Source organism: Theobroma cacao, chromosome 8, assembly GCF_053813885.1.
Source record: "Theobroma cacao isolate CCN51 chromosome 8, ASM5381388v1, whole genome shotgun sequence".
Lineage (NCBI taxonomy): Eukaryota > Viridiplantae > Streptophyta > Magnoliopsida > Malvales > Malvaceae > Theobroma > Theobroma cacao.
Window position 1 is genome coordinate 3,107,523 of NC_142646.1, and position 16,331 is coordinate 3,123,853.

Genomic DNA, 16,331 nt, shown 5'->3' on the forward strand with positions numbered 1-16,331 from the left:
CAATAGTAACATGATATGAGTTTAGGTATGAAGAAATTTCTACAGAACTAAAATTAAATATACTTTAATAAATGAAGAAATCTGTTACATAATTTCAATCTTTATTTGTTCTTAATTACTATGCTCAGCTAAAATTCATTTTTTATTCATTTTTCTCGTAAGTCATAAATAAGTTAAAAACAAGAAGATATTCTCTTTTCGTAGGCAGTGTGTTAATAATATATGTATTATTTTTTTTCGGACAAACAGAAAAATTAAATGACTAAGTTATGGGCTAATCTTTGCGAGAGCATTCCTTTTGTTTTAACTTGTGTTTCAGAACTTAAACATGGGATGATGTATAATGTTAAACGACTGCTTACTGTTAATTAGGGTTTCATGGTATGATCAAATTAATAGGAAAAAGTCATTAAAAAAACAAAAGAATTTAGCGATTTCAAGGTTTTGGGTCAAATTTGTGTAACAAAATGAAGTCAAAGAAAGTAGCCTGAATTGAGTTCCCTCCTTCAGCCATAGTGTTGAAAACCCCTGGCTGGCACACAAAATTTCTCAAACTCCCGCCCCAATGAAAAGAAGCAGTGCTCAGAAAACAAAAGCTGCTGCATAACTTGGTCCTTCGCTTTGAAATCGAAACAGTTAAGATTATTCAGAAAAAGAAAGAGCAGGCTGGTAGTAAGTATATTAGATGAAAGAAACGAAAAACTGATCACAGAAAGCACAGTGGGAATATCTATTTGAACAATAGTTAGTGGTGGAAGTGAAGTGAAGTTGAAGAACACAAGACACATTAGGTGAGAAGCTAAGTCCGAGACTGAGACAAACAACAGCATAGCTGTAATGTCAGTGCAATTAATATTGTTCCCGTTTCCCTTTGTTAGGAGAGAGAGCCCACATGTTCCTTAACAGGGACAACCCAAAAGCAGCAAAAACTTGAGACCCAAGCTCATTGAAACTCTTATTTCCGACAGCTTCAACTCTCCACTATGCTATCTGCTCTTTACCTGACTTTCCCCAACATCAAACATGTTGAGTTTCTTCCCCACATATTCTCCTTTCTTTTTCTCCTACATATCTCTGAGACTCTTTCTATATCTTTGCTACCCTCTCAACTACTGCTACTGCCAATTTGAAGGCCCCAGCTTTTATTTAGATTTACGTTGTAACATATAACATTAATTGTTGTTATTATGGGATTAATATTTAATTAGCGAAATTAACTGTATGGCGGGGAATTTTATATTAAAAGGTGTTTTAACGTCCCATCCACGGGCCTTGGTCAGAAGGAAGTCTGAATTACGTCTGCAACACTGCAATAAAACTGGCAAACACTGTGCTTCACTGCCATGTTAATAACCACTCCAAACTTTATTTTGTTCTCTGTTCCTCTTCGAAATTTGTTTTCTTATTTTTTTCAGCACCAGAAAAGCTTCATCAAAGAAACGAAGTGAAGTCATGGAGAAGGTGAGTCCCCAAGTTAACAAAGAAAAGGAAAAAAAAGAGAAATAAACTAAAAACCAAGAAAAGATAAAGAGAAAAAGGGTGTGCAACACAAAGGCTGTATATAATCAAGCTTGATGAGTGCCCACTAAAGACAGAGAACGATGAGAACGACAAAAAAGGAGAGATCATTAGTTAATGGAAAGATGAGAAATTAATCTGGTGGGAAAAATTAAGATAAAAGAAAATCGAAAATTCCCCTTTGTAAAGCGCATTTGGCAACTTCTTTTCACGGTGATTTTGAGACATGTTCAGCTAGTAGAAGTGTCTAGAAGTGCAAAATGTGGGTTGGAGGACATTAATGCGAGAGAGAGTAAAGCATACTAAAAGCTTAAGCGGTCAAGACGAAGAGAAAAAAAGGAGAAGGTGACAGGTGTAAACAGAAACAGAAAATATTGCAGCTTTGCATGCCAAACACGTTTTATCCGAATTGGAATTACTCTCCATCCTTGATGATGAATGATGATGATCATGATCACATGATGCTAACTTACAAAACCTTAATTAGTTCATCAGCTTTTTTTTTCTTCCTTGATCTCCTCGCAACAGTTGAGCAAATTCAATGTTAGCAGCAGGCAGAAGCTATAATTCCAAACTGGGAGTGCAGTTTTGATGACAGAGAATATAAAATTGCAAACATGTAGTAAGCAGATGGAAAGATGGGATTATACTAAGCACTGAAGATGAGATTTCTAAGGTACTTGACAACTCTTGAAATCAAAAGAACTACAGTTAGAAGATGCTTGGTTTGAGCAATGGCCCATTAATTAGCAACAATGTACTGATCAGAAACTGGAGGTCATCATCATCATCATCATCATCATCATCCTACGCTGAACACTGATAATAATAACAGAAACTAGATAAAAATCAAAATCAGATTGGAAAAAAGAAAAGAAAAAAGAAAGAAACGGTGAGAACCCTAGTTCAATCCTACTAAATTCACATCGCGATTCTCCTCATTCCCATTATCACATGCTTCTGTGATGTTTTTCTTCTTCTTCCCAAGTAACAATGGTGAAGCTCTTTTCTCATTTTTGTTGAAAAATTAGGGTTTCTTACCAAGAGTGTGCTTGTTGTTGTGCATCCAGACCTTAAGCACATGCCTTTTCACACCAGTTTCTTCACAAAACTGCTCCACAGCAGCCTCATCATGCTTCTGAATCCTCCACCCGAGCCTTTCAGCGAACTCCAGCATCTTTTCTTTCTGTTCGGAAGTAAATTTTGTTCTGAACCTCTTCTTCAATCCACCACTGCCTCCACCTCCACCGCCACTGCTACTAGGATTTGAAACATCTTCATCCTCTCTGCTGTAACCACCAGCAATACCGCCCCCACCACCCCCTGACGCTGCTGGCAAGGCCAAAGGCCTGTGCTGTGGAGGTGGCGTTAGGTGAAGATACCCCGCTGGTGGTGGCGCCCTATAGTAGGCCGAGAATTGGGGGTGGTGCTGGTGGTGGTGAGGGTTATAAGTATTACCTTCACCGTCACCTTCTTTACGGTGAAAGTTCCTGTGGCAGTTACACGCGGCACATTTCAAGGCGTCAAGGGTCCCTTCCTCACCAGCCGCCATAAACTCGCCGCATCCATCCACAGCGTGGCCCCCAATACTCACGGCATGGTTCTTGAGACACTCACGGTACCTTATAGTGGATCCCACTTTTCTTGGTGTTGCTGACGCCGGACCTTCACCGCCGCTGGCGGGTCCCATTCTTGACAGAGCTGCTTGTGAGTTGCCAAGTGAGTCGTAGCCCGGTGGAACAGCCATCCCCATTTCTTCGTCTTGGTCTTCGTGTTCGTCAAAATCCATTTCTTTCTTCTTCTTCTTCTTTTTCCAGCTGCCCTCTTCGTTTTTTGTTTCGGTTTCCTTTCTTTCCCTGGCCTTGTTTTGTTGATAGGGAAGATCTACATGGCCAGGTTAATTCAGCAGATCCAGCACCAATAATTAAAAAGGAAGAGAGAGGTTAAACAAATATAAGAGAGGGTTTTGAGAGTAAACTTGTTTTGGTTTAGCTGAGAAGAGAAGATAAGAGAGAGGAGCAGAGTGTGGCCATGAATTCCTGGCCTGCAAAAAAAGGGTGTCTTACTCGAAAGCCTTTCATGTGCTTTCCATTTTGTGAAACCAAATAAGCAAAACTATTTTCCTCTTTATCTTAATTTACCCCAACTATTGGGGCTCTTTTTTACAGATTATTTTGACCGTAAATTTCAAATTTCACGTCTTGTTAATTGTCTTTTTCCTCTTTATCTATCTCTCTCTCTCTCTCCTTCCCTTTTTAAGTTTTTGGCTGTCTTAGCTAGGCCTGAAACTCTTGTCTCCGTCCTTTTTCTATTTTTGTTAAGAGATGGTATGTGGGAGTGGTAAAAGTAAAACCGAGTCTGGGAATTACTTTGCAGTGAGCAAATGGCAAAAGTAATGGAAAAGCAGAGAGATGTAGGGAGGAGGAGGAGGAGACGTACTGTGTTGGGCAAAGGGTTGAAGGGGAGAGGTGGCGTTTGGATACGTGGGACAAGCTTTTCTTTAGTTATATTTTATTGGCTGCCCTTTTCCTTGAGAATGAAAGAAAGTATAGGAAAACTCTTTCCGCGACCCAACATGAAGTAAATCTAAATTCCTCGTTTTATTATCATCCTTCACTTGTCTTGATCTTTCCCTTCAACACTCTTCCCATCCAATGCTAGCTCACGATTAGACATTGTTCAAGTTTTTCCCTTTCTTTTTCTTGCTATTGAATGAAGGAACACATCTCATCACAAATATCTCATGTTTAGCATTGTTTAATGTTTATAATGGTCAACATCTAAAAGAAGAATTAATGTAATAATTTATTTCTTACTCACACCATGTTAAAATGATGAACTTACCATTCTTATTCATATAAACAAGAGCTTATGATTTTCCATTAAATTAGTTAGCATACACAATGGGTCCCCTACATGTAAAGGAAGAGAAAAGATTTCTACAAATAAGACTGAAGGAATTAAGATGTGCGTGATATAGAATTATAGATAAGATTGGGAGAGAGGAGTTTGCTTAATCCAAAAGGGGAGAGAATTGCTTCAACATTTGGGAGCACAACTTGAAAAACTCAGTACACGGAATTGCATTAAGGGGAAAAGCACATAAAACAAATAAATAAAATAAAAACAAATTTGGTGGCATTAATGCCAGCTGCCTACGTGCCCCCCATCCCCGACAGTAATATGTGACATCATTAATACAATCTTATTTATTCAAAAGAGATGATACGGGTGATCAGGGCCAGTACCCATCCACGCAATTGCGCTGAAACTGATCTCTCTCCCCACTCTTCCTTCCCCTACTTATATTAGGACAGCAATTTGTCAATTTTAGGTCCCGGGTTGGGTCTACATGCTACTTGGTGCCAAAGGACACCGAGGTTGATCTCTGCAACCTCCCCACAACCTCGGTTAGGTCCAAAAACCCAGAATGTTAGGCCTTAAGCCCTAATCCAAACCCTTCCTTATTTAGTTATAGTTAAAGCATTTAGCAGTATTAAATTAACCTTTGCGTATTTCATAACATAACAAGAAGCATTGTCAAGAGGTTTTATCTATCGCATGATCACATCAACTCAATCGGATTATTGAAATCTACATATATATATATATATATATATATATATATATATATATATAAAAAGCTGAGATTGACAAATGATGCAATCCAATACTAAATTGGTAAGTGTTTCTTACGTAAATCTATGATGAAAAAACCAATCATGTTCTTCTCAGACGACCCCAAATCTTACAAATCACCCACTTAAGCGCGTTCTTAGAGATAATAATTAATCAAAGGCAAAGAGGGCAGTGATAATAGCTACAGTTTGTTGGCTCTTAGTTTGCCCATATTCTAAGTGCATGCACAGCACCAAAACACTAGGGCTAGCAAAATGCTGATTAATTAAATTTAGTAATTATTTGAGAGTGGACTTTGGAAAGGGCCGGAGGGTTACACCTTGGTACTTGAACAAGTGTAAGATAACAAATGTAAACAAAACAGTCCAAAGGAAAACGGAAACAATAATTAAAGAAAAGAAAAAAATGGTAACATAGTTTTAATTTGTGATGGGGGGTGATTAAATGCTACCACAACATCCACACAAATCTCAGCAGGTGTGCAGGGTGATTCATGTGATACCTTCCATCATCGATCCATCATCCATCACCCATCATCAGCCCCACTCCCGCGTTTTTCTTTCTTTTTTTTTTTTCCCAATCCCGGTATATATCTGACGTGACTCTGTCTCGCCGTACTCCTGTCACTCTCATGTCAGCTGGCGGGAAACCAACCCACTTCTTCTCAGAGATGCATGCCCTTTCTTTTTGCTCTCCTCCTTTGGCTTGACAACTAATTTTAGTAGTAACTGGGAGTTAATTATGTACTTAAACTTAAAAAAGTTCAAACTAATCTCAGTATAAACGGAGAGAGAGAGAGAATTCAAGCATTTGGATACTCCAATCAGGAAGAAGTGACAAGGAGCGGGCATACCGTACGTAGTAACGTAGGTTTATGTATATTTCATTTCGTGTACATTCTGCAGATCCGTACTTGCAATGTTTTTCCGTCCCGTTCTGCAGAACAGTAGAACATTTTAACCGTTGTCAATTACGGAAGATTCTTTGTAATCAATCAATCTTTAGTTAATGTGGGAGTTGAATGAGAGAGAATTGAGGGGAAAAAGGGAACAGGGATGGCGACAAGACGAGAAAAGGAAAGGGAGGGGGGAGGAGAAGAGAGAGAGGGTCTGACCTTGATTTCCATTTCCATGCTTTTTGGCAGCTTTTTTTTTTTTTAAACTTTCCTTCCTTTCTGAATGAAAAACCTCTTGTCCCCGGTTTTCCATCTCTTGTGCAAAGATTGCCACACTGTACAGATGGGCCCTTGGCTAACCATTTTTCCCATATTCCCATCCTTTCTTAGACTTAGCCCAGGGGGCCCAACCTATTTTAGTAGCATATATCAAGTATCATAATCAAAGACAAACAAAATTTAGGATTGTAGTCGGATGTCTCCAAAAACTAAACTGTGCAGGTTAAACCATCTGCATCGTGACTTAGAAATATCATAGCTAAAGCTCAATAGTCAATACATGTTAATATGTAGGGGACATTGAACGAACTTCCTTTGTTTTTTTTTTTTCTTAAAAAAAGAAAAGAAATTAAACCCAGGTTTCTATATGTGATGATCAATGATAAAAAAACAAGTGTTTTAAGTGTAGTAAGTATTATTTTATTAATTACTCTGATGAATGCTAGTCCTGGACCATTTATATTGGGGTTTTCACCCTACTCAAATATTAGGCCTGCACGAGTAGGGTTTTAAAGTCAAGGCAGTGTTTTGCTTGCATGCATGGAAGAGTTGTTTCTTTCGGCCACTCTGGATCTTAATCTTTGAATTCACTGCCGTATTCGATAAGTAATTTGCTTAAATGTTTGATGGTGATAAATCAGATCGGTTAGGCGTACAGATTCATATTTTGCATTATTGATTCAGTGTTTTCACGTCGTTTGGCAATGGGAAAATCCCGTCTTAAATGTTAAAACTTTGTCTTTTGAGTCTGACAATAATACCTAACCCCTGCCTCCCACGCACCCATTACGCCATTAGTGGCACTGTTTGCATCTGCATTTTAAGCTTTTCAACCACCAAACAATTTCAAAAGAAGAAATTTTCGCCATTGTCTCTTAAGCTCTTCAACCACCTTTGATAAAAAGAGCAATTGATGATGGAGAGAAATAGAGTCTTGTATAAGTTTCAGTGGATGTCAAGAAGCTAAGCTTTATTCTTATTTGTTTATTGGGTGATTTTATGTCATGTGTGGACACAACTTAAGGCTTAAGAAACTGGCTGTGTCCCTCCTTTCATTGTATCCTATGTAGCAAAACATCTACGGCCATGAGGGTTATTCTAGAATCAGGTTATTCGCATTCAATTTGTTAAGTTGTAGATGAAAGGGAGGGAAATGCATGGAAAGCCTAGAAGCTCTAATCAGGCAAGTCAATCAGTTTCAAGTTTGTTAAGGTAGAAGAACTATTCGACGCCTTTAAATTTTAGCCCAAGACGGCAGCCCAGCGACTGTGGGTTGTTTCCTGTTGGATGAAACTGGTCTACTTGTTTGCTGAGTGTTGGCAAAACATATAGATTCGTCAACCCACTGTAGTTTTCCCTGAAGTTTGTGGCCCAGAAGCAGTAAAGAACTTTGATAGCAATTTAGTCAGTCCATTTATAAAACCTCTTATAATGGATTGCTTGCCTCGTTACGAATATCCACCAGGTAGCCAACTAGGCTTGTCTGTCCATGGAGCTCGATGTGCCAATCTATTATCTTATCTTACTTATGGTAAAAGGTAAAGTAAATTAATGAAAGCAGCTAATGCTTGAAGATGTCATATATTTTTACTATGATTTTTCTTGCTAAATAACATATGTTTTGTGTTAACCAATCTCGGGAAATTAAAGAAGAGAGTCAAGACACATATAGGTTTATTTGCTTGGATCATTGGCTGAAAGTTACCATAAACTGAAGCTTCATTCACTTTCCCTATTGAACTTGAACATAAGCCTAGCTAGTATTTTACGTAAGTTAAACGATTGGTGACAAATATCATATACTGCTAGAAAAATTGGGCCGCATGAGCCACATTACGAGACCTTGTTTAGACTTGAAATGTTGGGGCTGGTCAAGATTCGTCCATTTGTCAAGGGTCAATCAATGTCCAATCCTTGGACCTACGCTATGTTTTTCTGACACAAAACTATTCCCAGTCCGACCAACAGATTTTATTTTTAATTAGGGAACTCACTGTTGTGGAACTGGGTATTAGGCTACTAGCAGCAGCCAGCAAGCCCCTCGACCTGCGTCGGCTTTGTTTCTAAGACCCAAACCAGGTAAAGATATTTTGAATTGTCCTTATTGATTATTTTCGGTTTTGAAACTCTTCTAAAATGGGAAGAGATGTTTGTTAAATTCCAACCACTGCTTTCCAAGTCGGCTGCCTCTGTAAACTCACATTAGTCTTTGGTATGGTGCTGCTGCCTACTTGGTTCTGACAAATTACAAAAAAGTTGACATCTATTTAAAGATGCATGTATAGCATACTCCTGGTGAGACTAATTAATAAGGGCATTAATAATCTAAACTATAGACTGCAGAACAAGTCAAGTAGCTATATGAAGAAAGGCCCAAAATATAAGATCAACTCTGATTTTATAAAATGAGAAAGAGAATGATTGAACAAGATGCCCTATCAGGGATTTCTGAAGAGGGGGGGGTGGATGAGAAAGAAAGTGGAGGAGAGGGGCTATTTTTGTGATAGTCAACTAGTTAGGAAAAGGGATAATCAAATAAATTAGTACTTGATATGTTTGAACAACTGCCCCACTTGTTAGTTCAGAGGTTGATGGAAATTTAAGAACTTATGGAGCAGTCTGTGATAGAAATGGACCTTCAAGAAGACAAAAGAATGAAGTCTATCATTTAATTATGTGGGCCACCAACATTGCACAGCCTTTCAAACACCACATGGAAAAGAAAGGTCGTCCATATCTACATATCCAATGACCAATTTTAGCATCCGAGGACCCTTTGACTTCATATTCTTCAAACAACTACTAATTAACATAAACTATTACTAATTAATTGCTGATCTTGATATCAAACAATAAAGCTTTCAAATCATTCAACTTTAATAAAAGAAAAGCATAGATTGATATGATTGTTCTGTTTCCTTCTGCCGGTTGCCCTGTAGTCTAATAGCTGGAATCGCTCTCTTCTGGTTTTGAGTCTCATTGAAGGGGTATAATCAATTTTTGTGAGTTGTGATACAGTTAGAATCTTCATTGCCAAAGTATGCTAACTTGTGTCCTTCACAATTTTAGTTTTCTGTCTATTCATGACAGAATCAGTATGTGTAGGGAAATTATCCAGAGAGAAAGAAGTAGAACAGAAACCTCCATGGATGAACATCATATATATATACATCCAACTGAAACAAGCTTTGCTTGGAGGGATGTGAACCACGTATATGTGATTGGCCAGTCAAGTCAGACCTGCAATCACAAGAGAATGAACCAACTGCAACAAAAACCCGAACACTAAATCCAGAAAACATTAATAACCTACGGAAAGGATCGTTTTCAATTGATAGCGTCCACGAATGATCAAACAGAATCAAGGAGACATAACCAATCACTGCATTAAAAAGTTTTGAAACTTAGCCAAACATTAGAAACAGTCCCAAACATAAATCAAATAGTGAAACACAATATCAGCCTCTAGTAATGACAAGAAACTCATAGGGTCGCTGCCTTATGATGACTGGCTTTAAAGGACTTGTTCTCAGTTCTTTTCTATTTACCTGATGACATATTTCTTACCCAGTTAATAATAACCACAACAATTCCAAGTTTCAACCAATGGCGCCTCTGTCTTACAGACTGCGAAGGGTACTAAAAAATAGCCATTACAGCTCTTTGTTTTAAGCTTATCAGGCCAGTCTTTCAGGGTTATTAATTTAGCAAAGATTTTGTTGGTGATGAAGCGACAGATCCAGCTACCAACATGATTTTGCTAAAGTATGAGGATTGGATATAAATAGAACAATCAACAAACAGTCAATCGTTTCATTCTTGGAATAATTTCAAATACAAGTAAACAATTACAAACAGAATTCATCAGAATCGAATCATTCTAAACTACAAAATCATCAGAAGGTACGACAAATACAAAGAAATAATTAAATTCTTCCACTACATACAGTTGGAGTTTATGAGTGACATAAATTTCTGAAAGGAAGCAACCCCTTGGCCCTGGAAAAGATAACGTGTTGTAAGTTGATGGATTCCATCTTTCACTGCTTCGCCGCCAAGAGCGATAAGAGAACGACAGCCCCCGCCTGCAAAAACCGCCATTACAGTAACTAACGAACAATGAAGCAGAATTTAAAACATACCCTTTTGGAGTTTGGATAGTTCCCTTCCTTCTTTATTTCAAAATCCATCATCAAACAACATCAAATCTTGTCTTTGAGACATCTTAAACTAAAAACAAGGGCTTTTCTGACATCTTTCTTTCGGATTTGTCGTCATCAAAACTGATAACTAATTTTGACATATCGAAGTCATTCGAGTTCCTTCTTCTCCCAATTTCGAGCACATTTTTTTTGCTGCTTTGATTCAGTAGTCTCGGACTTTGTAGAACTCCCATAGACCTCGACTTGCTCAGCTTCATGACCGGCACTTTCACCGTTACTCCAGGCTTTTTTCTTACCAATGCCACGTGGTCACCGTCCAAATCAATCTCTGCGGGCCCCATCCTCATCATCATCGCCCTCTCCCCGAACGAACCAATCGATTTCGATCTTACCACACGATCACCAATTACTTCACTGTCGTGAGCTACACTCGTCACACTCGATACCTTTCGGCTATTTCTCCGACTCCCACACCTCGAACTCCGTACCACCTCCTCGCTCCCTTCAAACACCTGATTCTTCACCAACGGCTTATCTACGCGTTTCACGCGCCGCCTTAGGTTACGCCAAACAGGTCCCTCATGAACTCTCTTCCGCACCACCTTCAAGCATTCCACCACATCCGCCATGCCGGGGCGTTTCTCCGCCGTGGACCTCACGCACCTAGCCGCCAACACTGCCAAATTCTGGACGACCTCTTTATCCACCGGCGGCCCCACACGACAGTCGCAAATCGCTGAAAAATCTCCTCCCTTGATCAACGGAACCGCCCAGTCAACGACCGACGGCGGACTATAATTCAAGTCAATGGCATGCCTGCCGCTAATAATCTCCAATAACAAAATGCCGTAACTGAACACGTCACTTTTAGTGCTGACGTCACTCGGCGCCAAATATCCAGGGTCGAGGTACCCTAACGTCCCGGCTGGTGGCGTGCACTTAACCCGTACATCCTCCACGTGTCCTCTCAATGCAAGACCGAAATCACCCAACCTAGCGTTCCAGCTTTCATCAATCAAAACATTGGACGATTTTATATCCCTATGGATCACCGGCGGGTTAGACGAATGTAAAGCCTGAACCGCTTTGGCAACCTGTAAAGCGAACCGAACACGCCTGGTCCAACCGGGAGGTCTAGAAGAAGAATGTAAAAGATCGTACAAACAACCGTTGGGCATGTATTCCACGACGATTAATTTATTCTTACAAAGCATATCGGAACAGTAACCGATGAGATTGACGAGATGAGGATCATAAACTCTGGAGAGAATCTCAATCTCGTTGTCCGCGGGGCTGCTACAGTTTGCTGTCGTTTTTTTAACGGCTGCGATTAACTTGCCGTTGTCGAGGACGGCCCTGTAGACAGAACCGTGACTGCCTTTGCCGAGGAAGCTGTCGGAAGAGAAATCGCTGGTTGCAGAAAGGAGATCAGTGTAAAGAAACTGTCTGATTTCAACGTTGTTTCCGGTTTTTCTAGGTTTCTTTTTATGGAATTTTTTTCTACGATAATAGTCCCAGTTGTAAGGATCACAAACGGCAACCGCTGACTCTGCATTGCAGGAGAAGTAACCCATGAGCTGGGTAGAAATGAAAGAGTTTGGTTTTAGAGGTAGATTCCGGGAGAAAAGTAGAAAACCGGCGTCGTTTAGTGGGAAAACAGAACGGCAAAGTAGAAAGCGGCGTTGTTTAGTGGGAAAACAGAACGGCAATGGCAAAGGCCATTAGTGGCATTGGCAAAGAAGGAAGGGGATGGCTCTAAAGCATTTTAAAGTGTGTACCGATTTACAGCTTTGGAGATGTGAAAGCAATCAAAGCTTGAAATTTTCGAAAAATTTAAGTAATATTTTTTTTATCGATTTATTGATTTGCTCCATGCAAAAGTGGGAGTCTTTGAGAGGAATTTCTCGGGGGAAGGTTTGGAGAAGTGGGGTACAGTGGGGTCCATAAGGTATTTCTACTGCATTTCTTTTATCTTATCAGGCGACTTATACTAGCACCGGTAATTAACTTTAGGTACAAAAGAAAAGCTGAAACCATTAAGGTGACATTTGAAAACTTTAGAAGCCAATTATAGGCAGTTCTTCTTTTGAGGCTTTTGTTTTGTTTTAATGTGCCTTTGACTGCCATCATTCGAAAAGCTGATCTCTTTCAACATTTGGTGCTTTGATATGGCTTCTTTCGGCGTGTTCTGCTCGTCTGCTAGCATTCTTAAGGTTGGAGATGATGCGTGGGTGCCTCATGAATCTCTTTGCAAATATTTTAATTGTTTTTTTTATTAGGTATATCTGATGCTTAATTCTTCCTCTGATTAAGGTTATTTTGGAAAAATAAATCCATGGCTAGGCTAACTTGACCACGAGTTTTCAAACCCGATTCCTGAAAAAATTCCTCCTAAAGTCAAAAGCTCGTGGTCCATATAGGCAGGTGAATGCTGATTTAAAATCCTTTATGGTCTATCCTTTCAAATAAAGTAATGTTAGATTGTTACTACTCATTGGAAAATGATTTAAAGTCAGGGGCTCCATGTATTTTTGTTAGGATTAATTATAATTCAAATTAAACGTTATTGCACATAGGCCTTTTCTGGTTGATTTGGTTTTAGATTTTATTAGTCATAACCTTCTCTTTCTTTTTTTCCATCATTTTTTATGATTTTGAGTTTAATGTGCAGTGGAATACTTAAAACTAACTTTTCATTTTTAGGTTTCACATTAATTGGATCTTTTGGTTGTACATGGTACTTGGTACATATATTGACGGATAGAGCAGAAAAAAATAAATATAAGATTGATAAACAAAATATCTACATTTCACCGACAAAAAAATCAATTCAGTGACTAATACCAAGCAGGAATTAATGGTTAACATGGTTTTTTTTCTTTATCTTACATTGTCCAAATTAATTTAAGACTTGTGATTTTAATTATGTGTATTTTTTTTAAAAGACAGTGTATAATTCTGTATAGTAAATATTTATATAAAATTATTTATTTAATGTTTTCTTTTATTCTTCTTCTTTAAAGATTATAGCATCATATGAAGACAATAAGGGTTAGAGTACTACAAGATGTGTCTATATATATTAAGGATTCACGGTCTTCCTTTCTTAATTAAAGAAAGAAAACGATTGCTTTAAGCGATGGAAATGGTCTAATTCATTTATTGAATTACTAATCCTCAATTAATTTCTTGAGTTAATGTGGCCTGGGGTTTCATCTTATATTTTCCATAAAAAGTAGCCAAAACCTGATCATGAATCCTTCCACGAATCAAAGCATTAGACACTAAGAAAACATGAGTAGGACAGGGCAGTCAGATCCAAATGCGTGGCAGGTTGGAGGGTGGGGACTGGGCAGCCCTCTGTTGGTTCACTTTTCCGGACTAAAGAGAGTTGGGACTGGGGAGCTTTCCTCAGCTTGGACTTTTGGTCTCTCAAGCGCAGCCCAGCGCTTTCTGACCATAATCTATGGTTCATACAGCAAATGCTTACGCAAAAAATCCAACAAGAAAAATATAAAAAAAATGGAGTATTTAAAAGGTATGGTTTGTTGGATATTCAAACCAGGCTAGAAGAGGAAGGCGTAATAGAGTGGGGTCCTCTTAACTCACCTACTTTGGTTAGGGAATGGTTACCTAATTTATATTTACCCTTTACCCTTCTGCTTGCTGTTTTTGACTTTGGCGTCGGCTCCCTCCAAATAATGTTCAAATGATTTTGAAGGCTGAGAGACACCGTGATTTGTAATCTTATCACTTTGGTGAGGTGGTACAATGCTTTTCAACAAGGAGCCTATCAATAATGTGTACAAGCAAAGCAGGAAGTCCAAAGGTCTTGTTAATCATGTTCAATTTTTCACTGCCTTCCCACCTTCAATCAAGCTAAGCAATCATTTTCCACCCGAATATTATTATTATTATTGGTGTAATTAGTAGGTGTAACTGGTTAATTAAATGAATCCACTTTTGTTAACCATTTAATTCCTCTTTCCGTTTCATAATTAACGTACGAGTTTGATTTTTTAAAATTAATTTTTTCAAATTCAATCAAATTAATTTAACGTGTAAAATAATTAATGTCAAGATTAAAAAAACTTGACTAAAGAAAAAAAAATCAAACTAAGAAGGAATATGTTATTACACAAATCTTACATATACATATATATATAAAAGATTATATGAGTTTTAAATTTATAAGTAAAAGTATTATTTCACCTAATAGACAAATATTTCGAGTTATAAATCCATGACAAAGTTTAATTAGAACTTATCTACCGCTTTACTGACATTGTACTTTCGATAACAAAGTCAAAATGAATTATTTTCCTCTAGGAAAAAAAGATTCGGTACAACGAATGCATGAAACATGATAGATACATATAATGATCTATCTTTCCGTTTGTGTCAAAGAGAAAAAGTTGCTAAGAATAGTTTCGTTAAAAGACGAGCCTTGCCTTGGGGAAAAAAAATCTTACCAAAAAGTGCTTTGAAATTAGATTTGGCAATTAGTATTGTCTTAAATATCACCACATGGCTGAGATCACATTGTGTAGTATACGATTTTACTGCTACTGAATAATTAATTTGGAGCCACTATCTCTCACTGATTCAGCATGAAAAAGAAAACAAAAAAAATGCATACTTACCTTGCTTGAATTGACATTTAAAATGGTAAAATTTGCTCACGTTTTAATTTTTAAATTTTCTTTCACAAGCCTTCTTCTGAGGGTAGATTAGATTAAAAGTTTAGTGATGAGATTCACATGCAAATGGCAGGCAACACATAACAAGAGAAACCATTGTTTATTAGATAAAGAAATATTATGAACTTAATGAAGAGAGTGGGGCAACCATTGATTTGTGCTGGGTGTGTTCCCAAAAGGGATGAATCAATGCATTGGAAGGGGAGGGTGGCGGAAATGATAGAATATTTCAAGCCAAAATTTGTTGAAAAAACGTGTGGTGGGGGGTTGTGGCCAGTTTACTCTTTTTGGCATTTATTTTGAAGATTTAAAGAGGAAAGCACGCATCTGCCATCATGCATGTTCCTAGTGAGAGCAGCTTTGCCTGATGCACGCCCCCCATGGTGTTATATGTATATTACTTAAATCATAACAACACTGTGTTTCAACAAGCTCAAAATGAATGGCAAATAAGGAAATTCAATCCACTTCTAGTAGTAGCCTTTGTTTTTCCTTTAGGAGAAACATAGATGGATCTCTTGGGCCCTCAACTGTGAGTAGGGTTTCATGATGAATGGATGCATACTTAGCCTGCCTCAACTCTCTTGGTTGAATTTTTGGGCCTTGAAGGAGATTTGTATGTTATCCAAGCTATTGCTTTTGGGCCTATCTACATGGATTTCTTAGTTGAATTTGGCTTTTTAAACCAAACAGAAAAGTGTTTGTTTTCCCTTTTTGGTATGGTTTGGAGAAATTCTGGCAGAATCAGATTCTATGCTTTGAGGTAAAAAAACCTCTGATCCAATCCAATCAATTCAAAGATATTCACACACTCCTCTCTGTCTAATCTGATTGATTGCCATTTCTCATCTGTCATCTTAAGCCACCTCCAACGGCTGATCTTCTCTCATGGCCCCAAATGTTTACCAAAATGGTTTGATTGGTCATCTAACAGATACTGGCCCATTTAACATTTAGAAAGCCTCATTGGCCCAGCTCCAACTTCATTGTTACGCACACTTTTGTCTTTTGCAATTTCACATCATTTGGTGAAACGAGCTTTGCTTGTAACAACAACACTAATTTCATTTGGTGATTGTGGCAAGATTTTGAAATGGGATATTACAAAATGGTAAAAAAAAAAAAAAATGAAGAAGA

General features: G+C 38.2%; 2 protein-coding genes across 2 annotated transcripts; both read right to left on the minus strand.

Moving 5' to 3' along the window:
* Positions 1-2,186: 2,186 nt before the first annotated feature.
* On the minus strand, positions 2,187-3,621 carry HB22 (homeobox protein 22). Its single transcript, XM_018126390.2, has one exon. It carries the CDS (start codon positions 3,305-3,307, stop codon positions 2,546-2,548), a length of 762 nt encoding a protein of 253 aa, XP_017981879.2. The 5' UTR covers positions 3,308-3,621; the 3' UTR covers positions 2,187-2,545.
* A 6,497-nt stretch (positions 3,622-10,118) lies between these two features.
* On the minus strand, positions 10,119-12,322 carry LOC18591776 (Protein kinase superfamily protein). Its single transcript, XM_018126355.2, has one exon. It carries the CDS (start codon positions 12,066-12,068, stop codon positions 10,557-10,559), a length of 1,512 nt encoding a protein of 503 aa, XP_017981844.2. The 5' UTR covers positions 12,069-12,322; the 3' UTR covers positions 10,119-10,556.
* Positions 12,323-16,331: the final 4,009 nt, after the last annotated feature.

Coding starts and splice junctions, on each gene's coding strand:
- HB22 (XM_018126390.2), bottom strand. CDS start 3,307: ATGGATTTTGACGAACACGAAGACCAAGACGAAGAAATGGGGATGGCT.
- LOC18591776 (XM_018126355.2), bottom strand. CDS start 12,068: ATGGGTTACTTCTCCTGCAATGCAGAGTCAGCGGTTGCCGTTTGTGAT.